We start from the raw sequence: 18,995 nt of genomic DNA on the forward strand, positions 1-18,995 counted from the left end.
TAAAAGAGTAGAATGGAGTGAAGCAAGTGAATTGAATATAGTGTCTCAGTTAAGAATTCCTTTCTTCTGTGTCAAAGGCCTTGCAGAAGTCCAGATAGATGACATCCACTGCTTTTCCTTGGTTGACTGATGTAGCCACTTTGTTGTAGAAAGCCACTAGGTTGGTCAGGCAGGATTTGTCCCTGGCAAAGCTGTGCTGGCTGTCCTGGATCACTTCCTTGTCCCCCATGTACCTTAGCATGTCTTCTAGGAGGATCTGTTCCATGATCTTCCCAGGTACAGAGGTGAGGCTGATAGGTTGTAATTGCCAGGGTTTTCCTTCCTACCCTTTTTAAATATGAGTGTAACTTGTCCTTTCTTCCAGTCAGCAGGGACTTCACCTGACTGCCCTAATTCTTCAAGTATCATGGACAGTGGCTGGCAAACTACATCTGCCAATTCCTTCAGGACTCTAGGATGTATCTCATCAAGTACCATGGACTTGTATGTCTTCAGGTTCCTAAGTACTCCCTTACTACTGCTTTGAAAAAGTGTGCAGATCAGACCACAGTTTCATTCTTTGCCTCTTTTGCCTGGATTCAGTTTTTACTTGTTTGAGGGAAGTTTAAGAAATAAATTTCTGCTGAAATGACAATAGAGAAGTGCATTAAAGTAAAAAGAAAATGACTAATACTGGAAGCGTAAGTAGCTTTGCAGATTGTTACATACATTTTGGGTGGTCATTTGTGCATTAAACTGAATGGTGGACAGGATAGTATGTCATATAGGAACAAACAAAAGTGTGTAAGGAGTGAACAATGGAATTCTACACTTTGAGGACTGGTGTATGAAGTGCAGGTTTCCTCAGCTACTGACTGAAGTGCTAAGGGATTGTGTGAATGATCACGTGCTGTAATAAAATAAAAAGGATGTTGACCTTTCCCAGGTGAGGAATGAGTTCTGTGATTGTTTCCCAGAGTGTAAGTGGTACACTGAGGTGCATGTATAAATGTTCTCAACACTTCCAGGTTAATTTTTCAATTTATGTTATCAAGATTTTCCTTTCTGCTGACAAACTGAAGAGGCAGCATACTGGTAGTTTACCAGTGGAGCACACAAGATATTGGATTACTCTTGCATAGAATACTGATTTGATTTAGTGACAGAGTAAAAACATGGTTTAATAGCCTTTTTTAGTTGTGGAGTTATTTTTGAATGGTGTTCACTTATGGATAATAGCTTTTTATTTTCACTGCAAAAGCAATATTACCATTTTGTGCAGTTCCATGAAATACTTGAATTATGTAACAGTGAAATAATCAGTGAATTAATCCTGATTAACTGAGTTGATAAATTATTTAGAATTGGATCCTCCTAATAGTGTACAGATTTTGGAACTTAGTTTTTAATCTGAAACCTTAAGGCATTAAGTTGGCTTCCAGAATAGTTTAGATTAATTTGAAGTTGTCCAATGGATACTGTACCAATAAAGGGGAATAATAAAACAACAGCAAAGGGAAGGAAAAAAGAAAATACAACTTTGACATAAAGTCACAAGTGAAAAAACGTGTGAAAATACCATGAACCTATCTTTTCCTTAGCAAATGGCCTTGAATTCATTTTATTTTTATTGTAGCACTGGCCTAGAGGCAAAGTATGTTTGAGTGTTACAACAAAGAGGGTGCTATACCGAGGAATTTTTTTAATAATGAAATACAACATATGTGTAAGCCATGCAACCTTATAACAGGAAACTTTATAAGAAGGGTAGACTGTGCTTAACTTTTCCACAATTCTGCAATAATGAATTTTATTAGGTGTTAGTCAGAAAAAAATTATCAGCTGAGTTTTATGCTGTAAGGTTAAATGATTCTTGTGACTATGTTTAAATACAGCAGCAGTATAAATTTGGACTTTGATTTACTGGCTAGTTCTGTTAAGGGACAGAATATTTAACTGTTAGATTGCTTCTGGATAAGGACAGGTTATTTGAAAGGCTTGGTGTTTGAGTTTTTTCTGTAGAATAGGTCTGCTGATGACTATTTCTAAACGATTTCTCATGTGACTTTGGAAAGCTGTTAGTGTTTTGTGTTTAAATGATGGAGTTAGTACCTCTTCTCTAAATTTAACAAGTGAATACATTGTTTCTCTTACCATCCACCTCTTTTCACCTTCCTCGGCTTCTCTCAAGAATAATGAGTAAGTTCATAGCCTAACTGAAGTAAAAGCTCCCATTGCTTTCAGTATGCCAGAACTTTGCTTCAGTTATAAATTGCTGGAGACATCACTTAATCTGCATTTTGTTTAAACAGTACAATAATGAAAATTAAGTAAAAGCAATTGTAGGAATACATAACTTTGGGAGCTGCTGTGTATATAAGTGAAAGACTTGTTTTGCAAAACTTTGAATTTTATGATTTTTCTGATTTCTTTGAGGTATGGTGCCCAAATGTGTACAATAATTGTGCACTGCTAGTATAAAATGTTTTGTATCTTGCGTCTGAGGTTATGGCTTCTGCAGTTCTCCTGCCAAGAATCAGCGAGTGCCAAGCAGAACAGTAATTACCTCATATGTTTTTAATAGTGCATGTATATTAATAATGACCCAATCTTTCATTTGTCTTTTAGGTGACATATTGTTGACTTATATTCATCATCCTACTCTAATCCCCAGATTCTTCTTCTTAGTGCTATTGTCTGCCCTTCTCTGGTTTCTTGTGAGACAGTTGTCTGAGATCATGTCAGATGTTTTACTTAAGTTTAGAGATGCTGTCTGTAAAGTTTAGAAATGCAGTATATATTATCCTGTATGGGATATAAAGTTTGGCATGACAAGTTTTCTATTTCTTCAAACCTATGTACAGTATTATTATTTACATATGTACTTATGAAATATACTAGCATTTCATGTGGATGCATCAATCAGATTTATTTGCTGCCCCATATTTTTTAATTCAAAACAACGTGGGTTTTGCTTCTAAAAATTTAGCTGTCTTTTGTTTTCTCAAAGGGTCTTTCAGAAATTTCTGTAGCTTTTGTACGTTTTTCTAGTGTTAATCTGTGACTATTCCATTACAAAAAACCTATAGCCTATAGAAATTGATTTGAAAGGTCATCAAACCCTTGTTAGTTGCTTTTCCTAGAGGGCTAAAATGCATCTTGTACAGGCTACAATGCTTTCTAATTGGTTTGCTTTGGGTTATTAGGTTTGGTGTAAATAATTCCTATTAGAAATCACTCTACTACATCATTCTATGATTCAAGAGAGATTTTATTGGAGGTTTTAGGTAGCGGTGAGTAGGCCTGAATGCATCTTCCAAGCACAGAAAAGAATGCAAATCAAAGACAATGAATACAGTTTGCCTGTGTCAAAAGTGAGAGGGAATGGACTAGCAAGAAGAGATAAAAATCAGTGAAAATGTGACAAGGTAATTTTCCTTCAGATTCATGAAAAAAAATCAAATTTTATAGTATTCAGTTGGTGCTGATCATGGTTACAACTTGTCTTTGTTTATAGGTTAATAACTGGGAAACTTGAACAGCTATGCACATGCAGATGAATGAGATTTCAAGTGTCACCAAATACCTAGAAACTCAAGAAGCTAGAAAAAAAATAATTTTGTAGACTTAAGTTTATATGCTTGTTTTGTGCAGGCTGACATGTTTTTCCCTGGGTGGTAATGCAGGCTTTGGGCAATGAGACCTGGGCTTACACTAATCAGTTTTTGCTAAGTAGCACAGCCTCTTACTACTGGAAGTTTTAAGAGCTGTTGCTGTACAATGCTGTGCTTCAAGTGGCAAATTTTTTAAGTTTCAGGGGAAGCTGAAGAATTGAGGGATCTAAAACAGTGGTCTAGCACAGAAGAGTTTCGTAGACCAAGAGTAAACTTTTGGGTATTGAATTAAAAATTCAGTTTTTAAAAAAAATTAATCTAACTTTGCCATTTACTGTGTGGTTGTCTGCTCCATTGCCCCTTGTATAATGTCAGATCAGATGAGCGTTTGTAACAGAGTAATAATGCTGTAGCCGTGCTGAATTTTTGCATTCCTTTAGTATGACTGAGTTTGATTAAGAGTATGGCTTCATACAGATAAACATGAATAACCCCCCAAAAAAAGTATTTGGTGACTATAGTGAATAAAATGGACAAGAAACAATGACAGTAGAAGCAAAATGTATGAAGCTGCTCTTTAGTATGATGATTGATTGGAATGAAAATGTGTGTAATTTTGCTTAGCTGTGAAAGTACAAAAATACTTTGCAAGGTTAATGGTGAGGTAAAAATAAAGATCAGTGTGCTTCCAAGAGTCTTAAAATGTAACAAATTGTTCCTGCTTTCTAAATCTATGGTGTCTTTTCTGATATTGCCAAAAGTGAAACCAGTAGGGATGATGGTGGTTTTATTGATAGAGATGTAATTCACTGACTCACTTAACCACAGAGTAAGAGTTAATACCTTCTGTTGGTTGGTTACTAGCCTAGGATATAAACAATGTGAATGTGAAAAGTGGCTGTATTTTATTGGTGTTTCTGAGCCTATTTAGTCAAGCTGTTTATTTCTAATTGTAATGGGATATTTGAAATTTCTTGAAGGGAGGTATAGGCATTCCACCTAAGATGTTGTAAACTCCCAGTTTTGTGTTGTAAGCTTCAGCCTGTTAGACTTAATTATAAACTATTTTTAGTAAGTTCTTTTGATGGGACTTCAGTTAGTCTGGTAATCATTTTTCAGCATATACTTTCAACAATTCTGTATCTCAAAATTAGTAAAGAATCAAAGTGCTTTGGCAAGTGCTTAGGAATCATGAAGCTTTTTCTCTAAGGAGACTTGAAATGGAGAAGTAGGAGAAAAGATGGTGAATGTTACTGTTTTAACAGTGGGATTTTGTTATGGTTCTAAGTTATCAGGTCTGAAGTGGAGTTTTAAAGACTATAGGTTTTGTATGATGGTGACATGAGATCCCTCTGACTTCATTTAAAATTTTGCAAAATAGGGCCTATATTCAACTTTGATCTCAATGAAGGGTCTGTGTGCCTTAACTATTCAGTCAAAGGCTTTTGATTTGAAGGGACAACTTCTGACAGTACTTGTGTTTAATTTTATTTGTGGAAGATTTACTGGTTCAGTAAGGTATTAATGTGTGTGTCATGTCAGATGAGGGCAACTTGACATAGGAAAGCTTCACAGGCTAGAATTTCTCCCGTCTTTGTTAGAAAAAGCATATGTCAGTATTGTAATCCTGCTATGAATGCAGGGGCTTCAAGGAAGATGGCTGCAGTTGGCAGGGCTTGAGAAGTGGAGGCAAGTAACAGTATTTAAGGAAAAAAAATACACCATTTCTTCATGAGTCATCATTATTCCAGCTTCGTCTACGCATACAGCTATTCTCCAATGTACAGGGAATGTTCTTTTTCAAGACCCACTCTATTTATACTGTCTCTAATGTGCTGTATTGGAAAAAAGAACAACTATGTGTGACAGTGCTTTCATAGCTGCCTGAACATTTTTTCTGAGACTGTCTTCCAGTAGGTAGAACCATTTGCTTCTGAATGTTGGCAAAACCCTTCACTTAATACGAAGGCTGTAATAAACAAATTTTAGTACTGAAGTCTATTTAGGGGAGGAGACTTTACCTGTCATGCCTACACAGTGCCAAATAGCAATTTTCTTGCAGTAAGAACTTTTGTGTGCTGGATGTTGTAGCTGTGACACTTTTGGATCTCTGTACCCATGAGTCTTTTGTGCTCCTTTGTACCACACTTGTTTTTCCTAAGGGTTCCCCCACCACATCAGGTCCATGTGAGGTTTAAAGAGATCATCCCTGGGTTGCATAGTGTAACTATTTGATGTGGCAAGAGTAGGAGCAAGAATAAAAAGAGTCTTATCACAGTTCCCTAAAGGATTGTGCAAGTGAGGGCTCATTGTCTTTTGGAGATGCTTTAGTAGTTCAAAATTCCCTTTCTATCTAAAGCCTCCTTATGCTTTATAGCAATCAGAAATCTGCAAGAGTTTAGGTAGAATGACTGCAGTATGATGACTGAGAGAAGCAAAAAGACACTTTCTCATGGTAGCTCTGCATGCTTTACTGTCTTGACCCAGGGAGGCTTCTTACAGAGTGGGCTGTTGCAGGGACATCTCTTGTATTGTGTACATGTTTATCTCCTATAGTTTAATATCTGGAAGGGATTAGGAAAGAATTAAAGCTAACATCAGTAGAATAAGGGTTTTGTTTTCCTTTAACACTTTCCTTAGTTTCTCTGAAACTTCTTTTTATTTCCTTCCTTTTAGAGTAATTTTTTCAATTTCAGCAGAAAAGCACTTAGTTGATCTCAGCTGGAACATATGTACATTTCATGCATTAGTTGGGATGGGTACATGCATTCATGTTGAGTGATGCAGGACATTTTTTCCTTTTCCTCTTTACATGTGTTCAGGGTATTGCACTGCCTTGGAGGTGCTGGCAGATCCTCTGGCCTAGAATGAATGGCTGCAGCTGAAGTCCTGAACTTTGATCCCTTCTGTAGTAATGCAATGAGCTGCCTCCAGACCACCAAGCTAGTCAATTCAGAGTTCCTTCTGGATGTATACTGACATGTGCTTCCTGCTCTGGGTTAGGGAAGTAACCTAAGACTTGCCTTTTACTAGACATACGTTGTTTTAAGAACTCATTGACGTATTTTCAGATGGCTTTTCCATAAGTTAGAAATGGCTCCTGAAGAAGTTTTCTAACAGTTGACCCAGATCTGTTTTGCTTCAGGAGCTATACTCAGCAACAAGTTGAATTTCCCAAAACGGGTTTGAACTGGAGGAGCTTCTCTATGCTGGGAGAAACTTTTTGGGATGGATTTCAATGATGAAGGAAAACACATTTGTGTGTTTTGAGTTAGGACAGTAATTTCTGTTTCAGTGTGTAGGAATATAGTTAGTGTGCATTGCTGTACTGGTCGCATGCACTGTGGATTTAACTTTTGTCCAATTAGGAAAGCATTCCCCATGTATCATTAAAGGTTAATGCATCTTAGGTTCCTGGTTTCTTATAACTGTCAGTTTATATTTCCATTTTATTTCATTGAAGCTTCCTTCAATCCAAGGATTTTTCACTGAAGCTTTTGATCACCAGCGAAGGCAGTAAAGTTCTCTGCTGATGTCTCCTGAAAATCTAACTTTATAAAGCTTTTTCTGACTTCTAATTTATTCCTCTTGATACTGTAGTTTTCATTGCATGATTTCACATGGTGCTCAGGCCTTGTGATTGCATAATGTACTTTTTATGAAAATTGATGCCAGAGAGGAGAGGCTCAGAGTAGAGGACATCATTAACATGCAAAGAACTTGAGCTTCAAAATAGCTTTAATTCTAAGCTTATTTCAAAGTGCTACCACCTGCCTCTCATTTCGGCTTTGCATTAGCTCTAAAAATACATTGGGGTTAAAAAGTGTGATGTGAATGTATTCATATCACGCTAGAATAACAAAACTACAAAACAACAGTAGCTTGACTTATGCTTAAAAAGTAACACTTTCTGGCTGAGGCACATTCCTCTTGAGGCACAAGCTGCTGAAACTATGTAGAGTACACTAAGTGATTCCATCTGATCTGCAGAAAACACTATGGGTTATATTTTCACTTTATAAATATGTCACTGACAAAGCCAACTGGCTGTAATAAGCTTTTTAGAAATGGACATTTCTGGCTGAGCTTTTGGAAGACTACATTTCTTAAAGTGAAACATAAGAACACCATTCACTAGCTGCACATTAAAAACAAATGGCCAAAGGAAATAAGATGGCCTATAAAAAGCTGGAAAATAAAAGTTCATACACAATTTTACTTAATTATGCTTAACATGTAATAGTTTGAATTATTGGAGTTTGATCCACTAGGACAAGCTAGTTAAAAATCCAAAATTGAAAATTATGAGTAGGAGCAGCACAAATACGATTAACAAAGTGGTGGGTATATTAGGAAGTGATGCTGTGTTTTTAAAGGCAAAAAGTGATTACTAATTCAATCTTAGGTGCCTGATGTATATTTGTTTCTTCAGATCATATAGTTCAGTACTGTAATAGGCTTGGAGATCATTGGAGTGCTCTAAATAACTTGCCATAGTATGTCATGTTCAATTGTATCACTACTGTTAAAATAGTAGATATTTTAAAAATTGTCTGTGTGATTAGTGATTATTAAAGATGAATGCTTCCATGTCTGATATGACATGTAGCTTCACATATATTGTAAAGTGTGCTGTTGTTTTTCAGTTAGTCATTTTCCTGATGTAATGAAATTGGTAAGAGTAAGATTGATATTAATTATTTACTGAAGAGTAGAAGCTATTACTACTTAAACAGTAAGACTTCAGCACCTCTATTGACCATTACTTTTAAAAATTGTAATATGTACACTAGATTACCACTGCATATCAAATATATCTGAAGAACAGAACATAACTAAATTGTATATTTTAGAAAAGTTGAAACCCTGAAGGTTGTGTCCAGATGCTGTCTAAAAGATAGCTTTCTCACTACCATCAGTGTAACCAGAGGTAGATTAAATTCGTATTACAAAATATGAATTCTGTATTAATCAGGGCATTCACTTTATAAGTAAATGTATTTTAATCTTATGATATATCAATATTTAGAATATTTCAAAACAGCAGAATAGAAGCATTGCAAAAAAATCCTGTTAATTTTTGGTGACTTACGCACAATGTTATAATTCTGAGGATTTTTCTGGTGTTATCTATACTTTTCTAGGAAGAAAAGTTGAAAAATAAGCCTTAAAAAAAGTAGAAATGTGTTCTACTGTGCCTTTAAAAAACGTTTTTTCCGGCTGATCTTTTTGTCTTCAGGTTTCTTCAGGTACCAGGGAGTTCCACTGAAGCTAGACTTTGAAAGTTAAGGATCTGCAAATAGGGCAGACAGCTGCAGATTTCTTCTGTAGCACACTGCTAATGGTAGGAAAATTCATAGGAAACTGTAGAAGAGGTGTTGAAGACTCTATATAGAATCAGACTTACAGGGTTGTATTCTTAATAAAGGTGTAAAATAGAATTGGAACTGAATGGTTAGCTAATGTGAAGTATTGAGAGGGTTTTCAGTGTGCCTTTGAATGCTGAATATGAGCATATGTGATTTTGAGGTAGCAGATTTAGAATAACTGATCACATGACACATGGATTATGAAACTCTATTTTCTTGTGAGCCAATTGAAAGTGCCACTAGTTATTTCTAATAGCCCATAACTACACTTTAAGAACTATACCCAAGAGACTGTGGTGGCAACTAAGTGGGCTAGCACCTTTTACTAGTTATCAGTGTTTTTACAAGTTTTTTTCAGAGTATTTTTACTGGTTGCTCATGATACAGCTGGGTAACTCACACTTCTAGACTGTCAGCCAGTATGATGTCAGCAGCTGTTGGGAGGTGGAAGCTGGCATGCTATCAGTGTTAAATGATACCAGTGGAAAACATCTCAGGTTTTATAGTGGTTTCCACTGTATGTTGATCAGGAGTATGTGCAAGTCCTATGAAATTTCACAGCCTAGAGAAACAGATATTTACCCTAGTGCTTTTGAGTGAATCAGAGATGAAAGATGGAATACTTTCTTTAAATGCCTTATCTGAGTTATTTTTCTCTTGACATTGTCTGGTTCAATCCCACTTCCCAAGCAGGTGTTCAGCAAGAAGCTGCCCAGGATTGTGTTCAGTTGTGTTCTGAATATGTCCAAGAAATAACACTCCATAACCTTCCTGGACAATGGGTTCCAGGGTCTGAAGGCCTTCAACAGTAAAAAAAATAAAATATTAAATTATGTTCAGATAGAATTTAATGTGATAAAGTTTATCCTGTTGATTCTCTTCAAATTAAACAATCCCAGTTTCCTCAGCCTCTCTTCATAGGACTTATTCTCCAGACCTTTCACCACCTTGGCAGTTCTTCTCTGGACACACTTCAGCAACTTGACATCCTTCTTGTAGTGGGGGGCTGAGAACTGGACTCAATACTTGAGGTGCAGCCTCACCAGTGCAAAGTACAGGGGTGTGATCACTTCTCTACTCTGACTGGCCACACTAGTCCTGATGCAGGCCAGGATGCTGTTGGCCTTCTTAGCCACCTGGGCACACTGTTTGGGAATCTGTCCTATGAAGAACATTTAAGAGTCTAAATGATCCTTAAAGACTTAATAAAACTGCTTTGTGCAAATAATTTCAGACAAAATGTACTAGTTATGCACATTGAGAGGTACATATCTAATGTATTTGTATATTGCAGATTGTTTCTAATTTTATAAACTAAGTCTAAAATTGAACAGAAGCCCTAGACTCTGTTTTATAATTTTAAAAGTCTATGAAGAAAAACCCAGGAAAATCATAGTTCTAAAACAATTGGTCTGTTTAAAAAAAATGCTTTTGAAGATCTATATCAAACCCATCATTCTCTCAAAAATTATTACATTTAGTCACAGGAAATGTTTCTTCATTGACTTTTGTTGTTAACAGAGGTAAAGTTTACATTTTTCTTAAAAGGGTGTATGACTTCAGTCTGCACATAGAGGAAACATTAAAAGTGTTTCAAGTTTCCAGTGTAGCCGTACAAACTTGAGAATGTTATAGATGAGACTTTTGAGACTTAAATCATCAAACTGAAGTTGTTAGTGACAAGTGGTCACTGGTTTAATGAGCTGCTGTAAAGATGATATTTTTACATTTTCTCACTTGCAGTAGTAGAAAAAACTCAAAGATATATTGGTTTTACTTCAGTATCAGGCAAAATCTGTCTGACTACTTTTGAGCAGTACTTTAATGAGTTCCACATAGAATTGCTTTTGTATAACATACTAGTTTATTAGTGCACATTCTGACATTTTTCAGCTTAGGAAGGTGAGTTTTCATTGTTTGTCAGTGAAGTTTCTTTTTGAAGCCATCAAGGATATTTGATTACAGGACTAGGGAATAAGGGATTTTTCCAATGCTGAATAAAATTCTTGTCTATGTTTTAATTTATTAATTTGATTACTGGAAATGCTATTACTGCCTTGCTAAAGCAAAATGTTTGATATTGTCAGTGTTATCGCTCAAAATGTATGCATTTGCAGAGTTTTCAAACAGCAAAACCAACTCCATTAAATAAGAATGACTTGAAAGGTTTTCAGAAAAGGTGGATGTAGAACACAAGGGAAGAAATGGGTGTTCTGGGTAAGCACTTGAGATGCCATCAGTGCTCCTGAAATTACACTGTTGGAATTGTTTTGCATATCTGTCTAGATAATAATTGGTATGAAGGATTGAAGCATTTTAACTTGCTTGCTCAAGACTGATTCAACTTTACCAAATGAACTACATCAATTATGCTTTTGAATGTCCTTCCTATTAAATGGTTGATATTTGCAACAGGGTTCTTCTCTGAAGAATCAGAGAGGAGATAAACAATGTTTTGTGCTGTACTTTACATTTGTTGGTTTTTCAGATACCGAGTAGCTTTTTGACCTTTGAAACTCTATAAGTGTAAGAATGAAGTTTTAGCCTATTTTTGCTTCACCTTTGAATGTTAGAAAACAGTTCCTAAAGGATTGAGGATGGAGTTCTAGTGAGCAGACAACTTATTTGGGTCTTTCATGTCTATAGAATAATTCCTGAGCCACAATGTTGAGGTTTAACTTTAAATTCCAGAGATGTAAAGCCACATCACTGTCACAAAAGCCACATCATCTTTTTTCCCCTGTAAGTTTTCTCGTAACATTGAATGAGTCTGTTTTGTTTTTCCTTTCCTTGAAGACAAAAAATGTGAATGCAAACTGTGGAGAATGTTACCATTGTATTATTTTCATCCAGAATGCATAGTTACAGGACTTTGTTACATAGTTTAAGTGGACCTGAAAGAAGAGAATAGGTTATTCTTAAACCACAGCTGTTAAGACTGCTTGTAAGGCGTAGAGGCATTTGAGAACCAGAGTAAGTTGGGATTTGGGGAAGTCTTGAAGCATCTTTTAAACCAAAATTATAGTAGTGGTATCTTTAGAAATTTTGGTTTGAAATACAATATCTAACTCTTTTTTTTTTTTTTCTCTTAATGTATTCTGAATGTTATTCCCAAAAGATCTAGTTGGTTTGAGTAAGTAAGCTTTGAAGTTGCAATATTTAGTGTTCTTCCTCATAGTAAACACCCATGTAAATTAAGATGAGTCTTATTTTTGTTAGGGTCACATATAAGTACAATTTAAATTTGTTAACAGTTCTAGGATTAAAACTATGTAAATAATATTGCTTGGTTTCCTTTTTATTTCTTTCTTTTGTGTTCCTTAGGTCGAGATATGATATGCATACAGTCCATGGATGGGATGCTCATGTTGTTTGAACAGGAAAGCTATGCTTTTGGCCGTTTTTTACCAGGTTTTCTTCTACCTGGTCCCTTGACTTACTGCTCTCGGACAGATTCTTTCATTACAGTGTCATCTTGTCAACAGGTTGAGAGTTACAAGTATGTCTTCATGTTCAGTAATTATAGCATATTTTGGTGATGTCATTTAGTATGTAAACAAATTTAAAGTAATAATTGCCTTTACTAATAATATATGCCAAAGCAGATGATAGGGAGTAGCAGGAAAGAAGAGTAGCATGTTTCATGTTGTTGAGTGAATATTGTCTCTATAGAGTCATAAAAGAAAGCCTGTTGTGTCTACTGAGGACTTCATGGTCCAATTTTATTTGTATAAACGTGCTGTTTTTTAGCCTATCAAGGCACATCATGGTGTTGTGCAAGAGCCAGTTTTTTCCCTGCTTCAGTTCACTGAATCTGAGCTTACAGTGTTGCTTTCCAGTTGTTTCAAACAGTTGTTTTTTTTTTTATTTTGATGGAAATAGCTGTTATTCTGATGAATCTGTTCAGTTTTCAGACAACATTTGAGACATGGCTTTGGCTTTTGTGGTCGTAGGGTCCTCTCACAGAAATGAGGACTGGTGGGGAGAAATCGAGTCCGCCTGGCAAAGCAGCAGAGGAGGCTTGTTAACCTCCTTAGCTGCTAGACTGAGGAATAGGTACAAAATCCAGCATTTAAGTGTTGGAACAGGGTATAAGGGTCAAGTGCACAAAGGGAGGTGCTTTCATAATACCTTAGAGGAGGTGGGATGAGTGAGGGCTCATGTTAAGTGTATTTTTACAAACATTTCCAGCCTTGGCAACAAAGAAGAGGAGCTAGAAGTTGTGTATGCAGTTAGATGTGGCAGGTAGCTTGCATGGCTAAGGAGTTGCAATCAGTGGCTCCTGGGTCTTCAGGAAGAAATGACAGATGAGGGGATGTTTGTGTTCACCATGGAGGAACAGCTTTAATGCATGAGGCTCTCTTATGGAACCACCACGTTAAGAATTTATTAAGCGTTCATCTGTTGCGAACTAGATGGATGCTTGAGGAAGGGGACATTGTGGTGCATGACTGCTATGAAGCCTTTTCTAAACAAGTTTCCCCAATTGAAGACCCTTGTTCTCATGGAGGACTAATGTCTGCTAGGAGGGCAACATCATGGCTTCAGAAGTGTGGAGGATTTTTTGGGTGCATTAGGGAAAGCTTTTTTAATGTAGGTGCTAGGCAGTCATGCTAGAAAAGATACTTTGCTGAATCTACAACTTAGGTGAAGTAAATATTCAGAGAAGTAATCAGCATCTGCTATTGAGAGCTGCAGATGTTGACTGCAGTGCCCTTGATATGTTAATAAGTTTAAGGTCTTGAGAGAAGTGAGGAAGATAAGCAGTGGATGAAAGACTGTAGATTTCAAGAGAGCACACTTGGGCTTGTTCAGTGTAGCTGGTAGGCATGATTTTATGAGAGGCTGCCCTGAAATGCAAAAGGGCTCAGGAGAGCTGGTGAATCTTCATGGATAACCTTCTCAAGAAAGACCCATTTTGATGTTAAAAAAAAATAAGATGTAGCAGAAGGCAGCCTGACAGGACAGGTTCAAATAGAAAACAGGGAATGTATGAGATAGAGGTTAAAATGGACTACTAAGGAAGAATATAAGCATAATGTGGGCATGCAGGGGGATGGTACTGAGAAGATACAAGCTTGATTAAAACTTCTACTGGTAGAGTGTCTCAAGTACAAGGAATTGCATGGATACCTCAGGTATAAAAGGAAGATCCAGGAAATTGACCCAGTACTGAACAGCTTGGGCAACTTTACAAAGTTGTGAAAAGACTAAGGAACTTAATGTTTGCTTTTCGTCATCCTGTCTCCATTAAAACTGTCAAGGTTTGCTCTTAGGCTTTTTGAATCTATGCCTAGCAGTGCTGGGGACAGAGCTGCTACCCATGATAAAAAAACCCTAAAAAATGGATGAAAAGGTGGCAGAGCTGTCAGCCTTACTGAGTAGTCATCCATGTTTTTAACTAGCAACTAAAGGTGATTCAGAGGAATCTCATCAAGCTGGAGGAATAGGCTTATAAGTACCTTAATTTTTTTCAGAGGTAATCATATTAAAGAAAATAAGAATGTCACTTCTTACAGATCGTGTTTGGAATCTAATCTGGGGGATGGAAAATCTGACAGTGATTTGTCACACTACTCCAGTCTATCACTTGAGTTTCTCAAGTGGTAATCTTTTTATTATGCTGCTTAATCTTAGGTCAGATTGGATGGTTTTTAGGTTCTGAATATGCCATGAGCAGATTATAGGCATTGCGGATTGTTTCCTTAATACAGGAGAAGATATGTATTACAAGTAAAAGTAATTGACTAGAAAATTTTTATTTTTCCTAAGATAAAACAAGAATTTATTAATATTGGTAGGGAATAAAGAAATATTTTTCTTTAATATCTCATGCATTTTCATTATGTTTAGATTCTTGACTTTTACAGCAAATATGGCTAAAACTTTACCTCAGTCAGCCACTGATTCAGAAGTGTACTGTCTTCTTTATAGGAAGGTGTATTTTAAAGGAATTCTTCACTTAGTTACTGGTTTTTAGTGCCCAGGGCTATATGTGGTGGTACTAATTTCTAGCGTGCCTGAAGTATTAGGGCTTTATAGTAGACTTAAGTAATACTTCCAAAGTGAAGGAAATAGATGTAGTATGGAGAGGTTATTGCTATGATTGCATTAAACTTGTTTTTTTCTAATTATAGTAAATTAAAAATATAACAGCTCTGTCTAGTGTTTTTAGCAAACAGATTGCCCAATTTCAAATTATTCATCTTCCTATAGCTCATACAGAGCAATGCCTTAATTTGAAAGCAATATTTTTTAGTGATTTTGAATTATTTCAAGATGTAAAAGCAGAATGCCTTGTATTAAATTATTGAATACTTGATGTGATAACTGAATGGAAAGCTTGTGTTTATTATCTGTGGCTTGAGTTTTTTGTGATTAAAGACATACGCACAGGTAGCTGGTACTTGACCATTGATACATGTTGCTGTTCAATTTGAGTTTGGGGTAGTTCAGGACTTTTTTTTTTAAAGCTTAATGTGAGCAACAAAGTGTACTTTCTATTAGAATCTTCATTTCACAATTAAAAAATATGTTGATTTCTTGCTTCTGTCTTTGTGGTCTAGATTTCTATTCTCTAATATATTTGTTGATTATATTTTAACACTAGATAGAATCTGAGTAGAAATGTTTAATTTCAGCCTTTGCACTTAGTTATTATCCCACAGTGATATTTATCTTAACATCTTTCCTCACGATAGATGCATTGCAGTAGACTTTCTAACAATCCTTTTAGACTCTGCTTCTACTGTGCATGTATACTCTTTTTTAACTTAATGTCAGGTATTAATGACAAAGATATTGTTTAAAACTTTTTTTAACTTCCTATAACAGATACCAAGTGCTGGCATTTGCGACAGATGCTGATGAAAGGCAAGAAACAGAACAGCAAAAACTTAGTTCTGGAAAGAGACTTGTGGTAAAACCTGTTTATTTTACATAACCTGTGTGATACACTGCATACATCTCAAAAAGAGCAATGCTAAGTAACAAATGGAAACGTCTGCTGGCAAAGGACCTAGTCCAGTTGCCATTAAAGGCAATAGAAAGCCTCCAGCAGATTTCTATTGTGATTTCTTTGGACCTGAGTTGTTTTAATGTTGGGCCTTAAAACTTACTGTTCTAATGAGGAAAAAAGAGAGAACTGTGTGCTGGAAATAAGTCTTTCTAAGACAGTCTTTGTAATATAGGACCTAAACTGTGGTAAAATAGATACATCTGAAATATTGCTAATGTTTTTAATTTCAGTCAGTTTGTGGCTCTGTATTGGACTTGGAAAATTAACCTTATTCTACTAAGGGAATCCTTTGTACTTAGAGAAAACTCAGCAGTGAAAAATGTTTCCATTAATAGTCAGTATCCTGGACCTTTTTTGTCCAAAAGGTGTGGATACAATGGTCTTTAGGAGGTCCCTGTGACTAAGTCTTTTAATGTTTGAAATGCTAAGGGAGAGAATTTTACTCTCTGTGGTCCTGCAGTAGAATAGCTTGTGTGCTAAAAGTACTGTGTAAAATGCTAGATTCAGCATATTTCAGGTATGACAGTAAAATATTCGGAGAACATCTTCCTTCTGGTGGCTAATCATACAGTTTTTTTCAAACTCAGTCAGTTGAAATTCTAAATTTTGAATTAGAGCACATACTATACTTCTAAATAAGAGCTGGAATCTTCACCAGCATGCAAATTAGTTTTTAAACTCTAAAATGAGAAGCATGCATGGAGATTAATGTAATAAGCTTGATTTTTTTTTTTCCCGTTGACTTTTAAGATGGCTTTTCCAGCTTTGTGTATCAGATATTGTCAGTTTGTTTACTAACACATTTTAGGATTCTTTAAGCAAAATGATTAATGTTGCTCATACGAGAAGTGCTGACAGGTGAATTTCAGTATTTTTTTACTTTAGAAATTCTGAGTTTCTCTTTAACCAGCTTGTCAGCAATCAAAAGCAATTTTTTGCCTGTGTGAATTAGTTGAAATTTCTCAGAAGATCTAACAAAACAATGAAATGTATTAAAAAGCAGTAGTATTAAAAATGTAAGGTTATAGGATAGGCAGGATTTGTAAGTAGTTGCTTGTTATTTCAACCTATGTAGTTGGAAAAGTAGACAAGCTATCATATACAAAGACATTATTCAGACTGAAGGGTGTACATTAATGACTGCAAGCATTAATATGTTGTATATGTAAAACTGTCTGGTTTTCCATTTACATGTATTGGTAGAATAAGCTGCCATCTTTACTCTCTAGCCTTTGCCTTAACATCTAAAGACATGTACAGAGGAGGATTTAAAAGATTTTGATATTCTGTTCTTGCATTCAATACATAAAGTATTTTCATTTTGAATGGGATGTGTATTATAAAATGTAAATATACGGAAGTGAACTGCATAGCCATCAATTAATGACTATTTCAGAAAGTGGAGGATGTTTCTGCTGCTTTACTCACAATGAAGTCACCAGCTGCATTCAAAATGAGAGGATGACCAGTACTTTTGCATTCAAAAAAACTGATTTTGCTTTTATATCAATGTTTATTATATTAATGTAACCTGATGAGTTCTAGACCTTCTCTATAAGTTTTGTCATTAATATGTTGCAGTCAACTGACGTTTGAAACATGTTTTCTTTTGAAGGTGGATTGGGTGTTAAACATTGGAGAGCAAGCACTGGATATATGTGTTGTCTCCTTTAATCAGGCAGTGTCTTCTGTTTTTGTGCTTGGTGAGAGAAACTTCTTTTGCCTTAAGGATAATGGGCAAATTCGGTTCATGAAAAAGCTTGATTACAGTCCAAGTTGCTTCATTCCTTATTGTTCAGGTTTGTAAAAGTAAAATTCAACTTAACTTCAGCTTGGTTGCTTTTTCAGCAAAGTGTTTTCCACTGAATAAACTTTATTTGATAAGCTGTTCATTTATAGACTATCTGTGGATGAAATTTGGTTTGGGTTTTATTTGGATGTGTCCTGGTTTGAGCCAGGATGAAGCCAATTTTTCTTTTTACTGATTTTGTTTTCCTTCAGTAAGCTTTCTTGTAACTAGCAACAGTGTGTTCTGCTAGGCTGATAAGACAGTGGAATGTTTTTCTAACTACTGAGGCTTCAAGGCTGCACCTGCACTCTGCCGGCTCAGACACTATGGGGAGATCTGTGACCCCCCTGTAGGAGGCTGAGTTAGACAGACAGCAAAATTGGCCAAAGATATTCCATTCCATATATCTACGTAAGCTCAAAGGAAGGTCAGAGATCACAGAAGACAACTTCCTTCCTCCTTCTTCTTCCCTTCTCTTCCATCCATGGCCAGCGTCCAGGGAGGACTCTGTTCATCCATCACCGTCGATCCTCAGGCTTGATCTCTCCTGACCCCCATAACTCTCTGCTTTCTCCAGCAGCAGCTCCGGGATTCCTCGGGACTCTTCCCAGTTCAGGGAAGTGCTGTGGGAGTTGCTGGGGTGGGGGGAGGCAAGAGGTTTTTGCCCATACCTGAATATATCTGTATATAATTGTATATATTTTCTTGTATCATTCATTAGTGTTTTAATTAAAGCTGTGTAGTTTAGTTTTCAATCCAGCCAAGTCTCTCTCTTTTTCTCTCTCTCCTTCCCTACCTGGGTTGGGGGGGGGAGGGGATCGAGAGCATTGTTGTGGACCTGAGTCAAACGGTGACAACAATTTATTGGCGCCCAACGTGGGGCTAGATTTTAAGCCCAGATTACACATTTTCATCAATTGGGAGTGTCCAAATTCCCATCTCTGACGGGAGGAATCCCTCAGATAGCAATGAGCAACAATTCTGCTGAGTTTCCTGACGGATTGAAAACTGAACAGACACTTGTGTGCATGTCCAGAAGGCCTCTTTCTGCTGCCCTCAGGGAAGCGTGCAGAGCTGTCCATCGTGTATGCATCAGGGAAGGCCATCTCCCTGCTGCAGGTTGGTCAATTGGCAACAATGCTCTCGATCCCCTTCCCCCCCCACCCACGTAGGGAAGGAGAGAGAGAAAAAGAGAGAGACTTGGCTGGATTGAAAACTAAACTACA

General features: G+C 36.4%; 1 protein-coding gene across 1 annotated transcript in view; it reads left to right on the forward strand.

Annotated features, from left to right (window-relative positions):
* The window catches only part of BBS9 (Bardet-Biedl syndrome 9), a gene marked incomplete at its 3' end in the record, with an annotated part of 127,060 nt that overhangs the window by 15,268 nt on the left and 92,797 nt on the right, over positions 1 to 18,995 (forward strand). The window contains exons 5-7 of the mRNA XM_009998099.1: positions 12,287 to 12,461; positions 15,797 to 15,881; positions 17,596 to 17,779. Of these exons, the coding sequence (XP_009996401.1) occupies positions 12,287 to 12,461; positions 15,797 to 15,881; positions 17,596 to 17,779 (444 nt within the window). The remainder of the gene's footprint in view (positions 1 to 12,286; positions 12,462 to 15,796; positions 15,882 to 17,595; positions 17,780 to 18,995) is intronic.

This window comes from Chaetura pelagica, unplaced genomic scaffold (genome assembly GCF_000747805.2).
Source record: "Chaetura pelagica isolate M959 unplaced genomic scaffold, ChaPel_1.0 scaffold485, whole genome shotgun sequence".
NCBI classification, from domain to species: Eukaryota; Metazoa; Chordata; class Aves; order Apodiformes; family Apodidae; genus Chaetura; species Chaetura pelagica.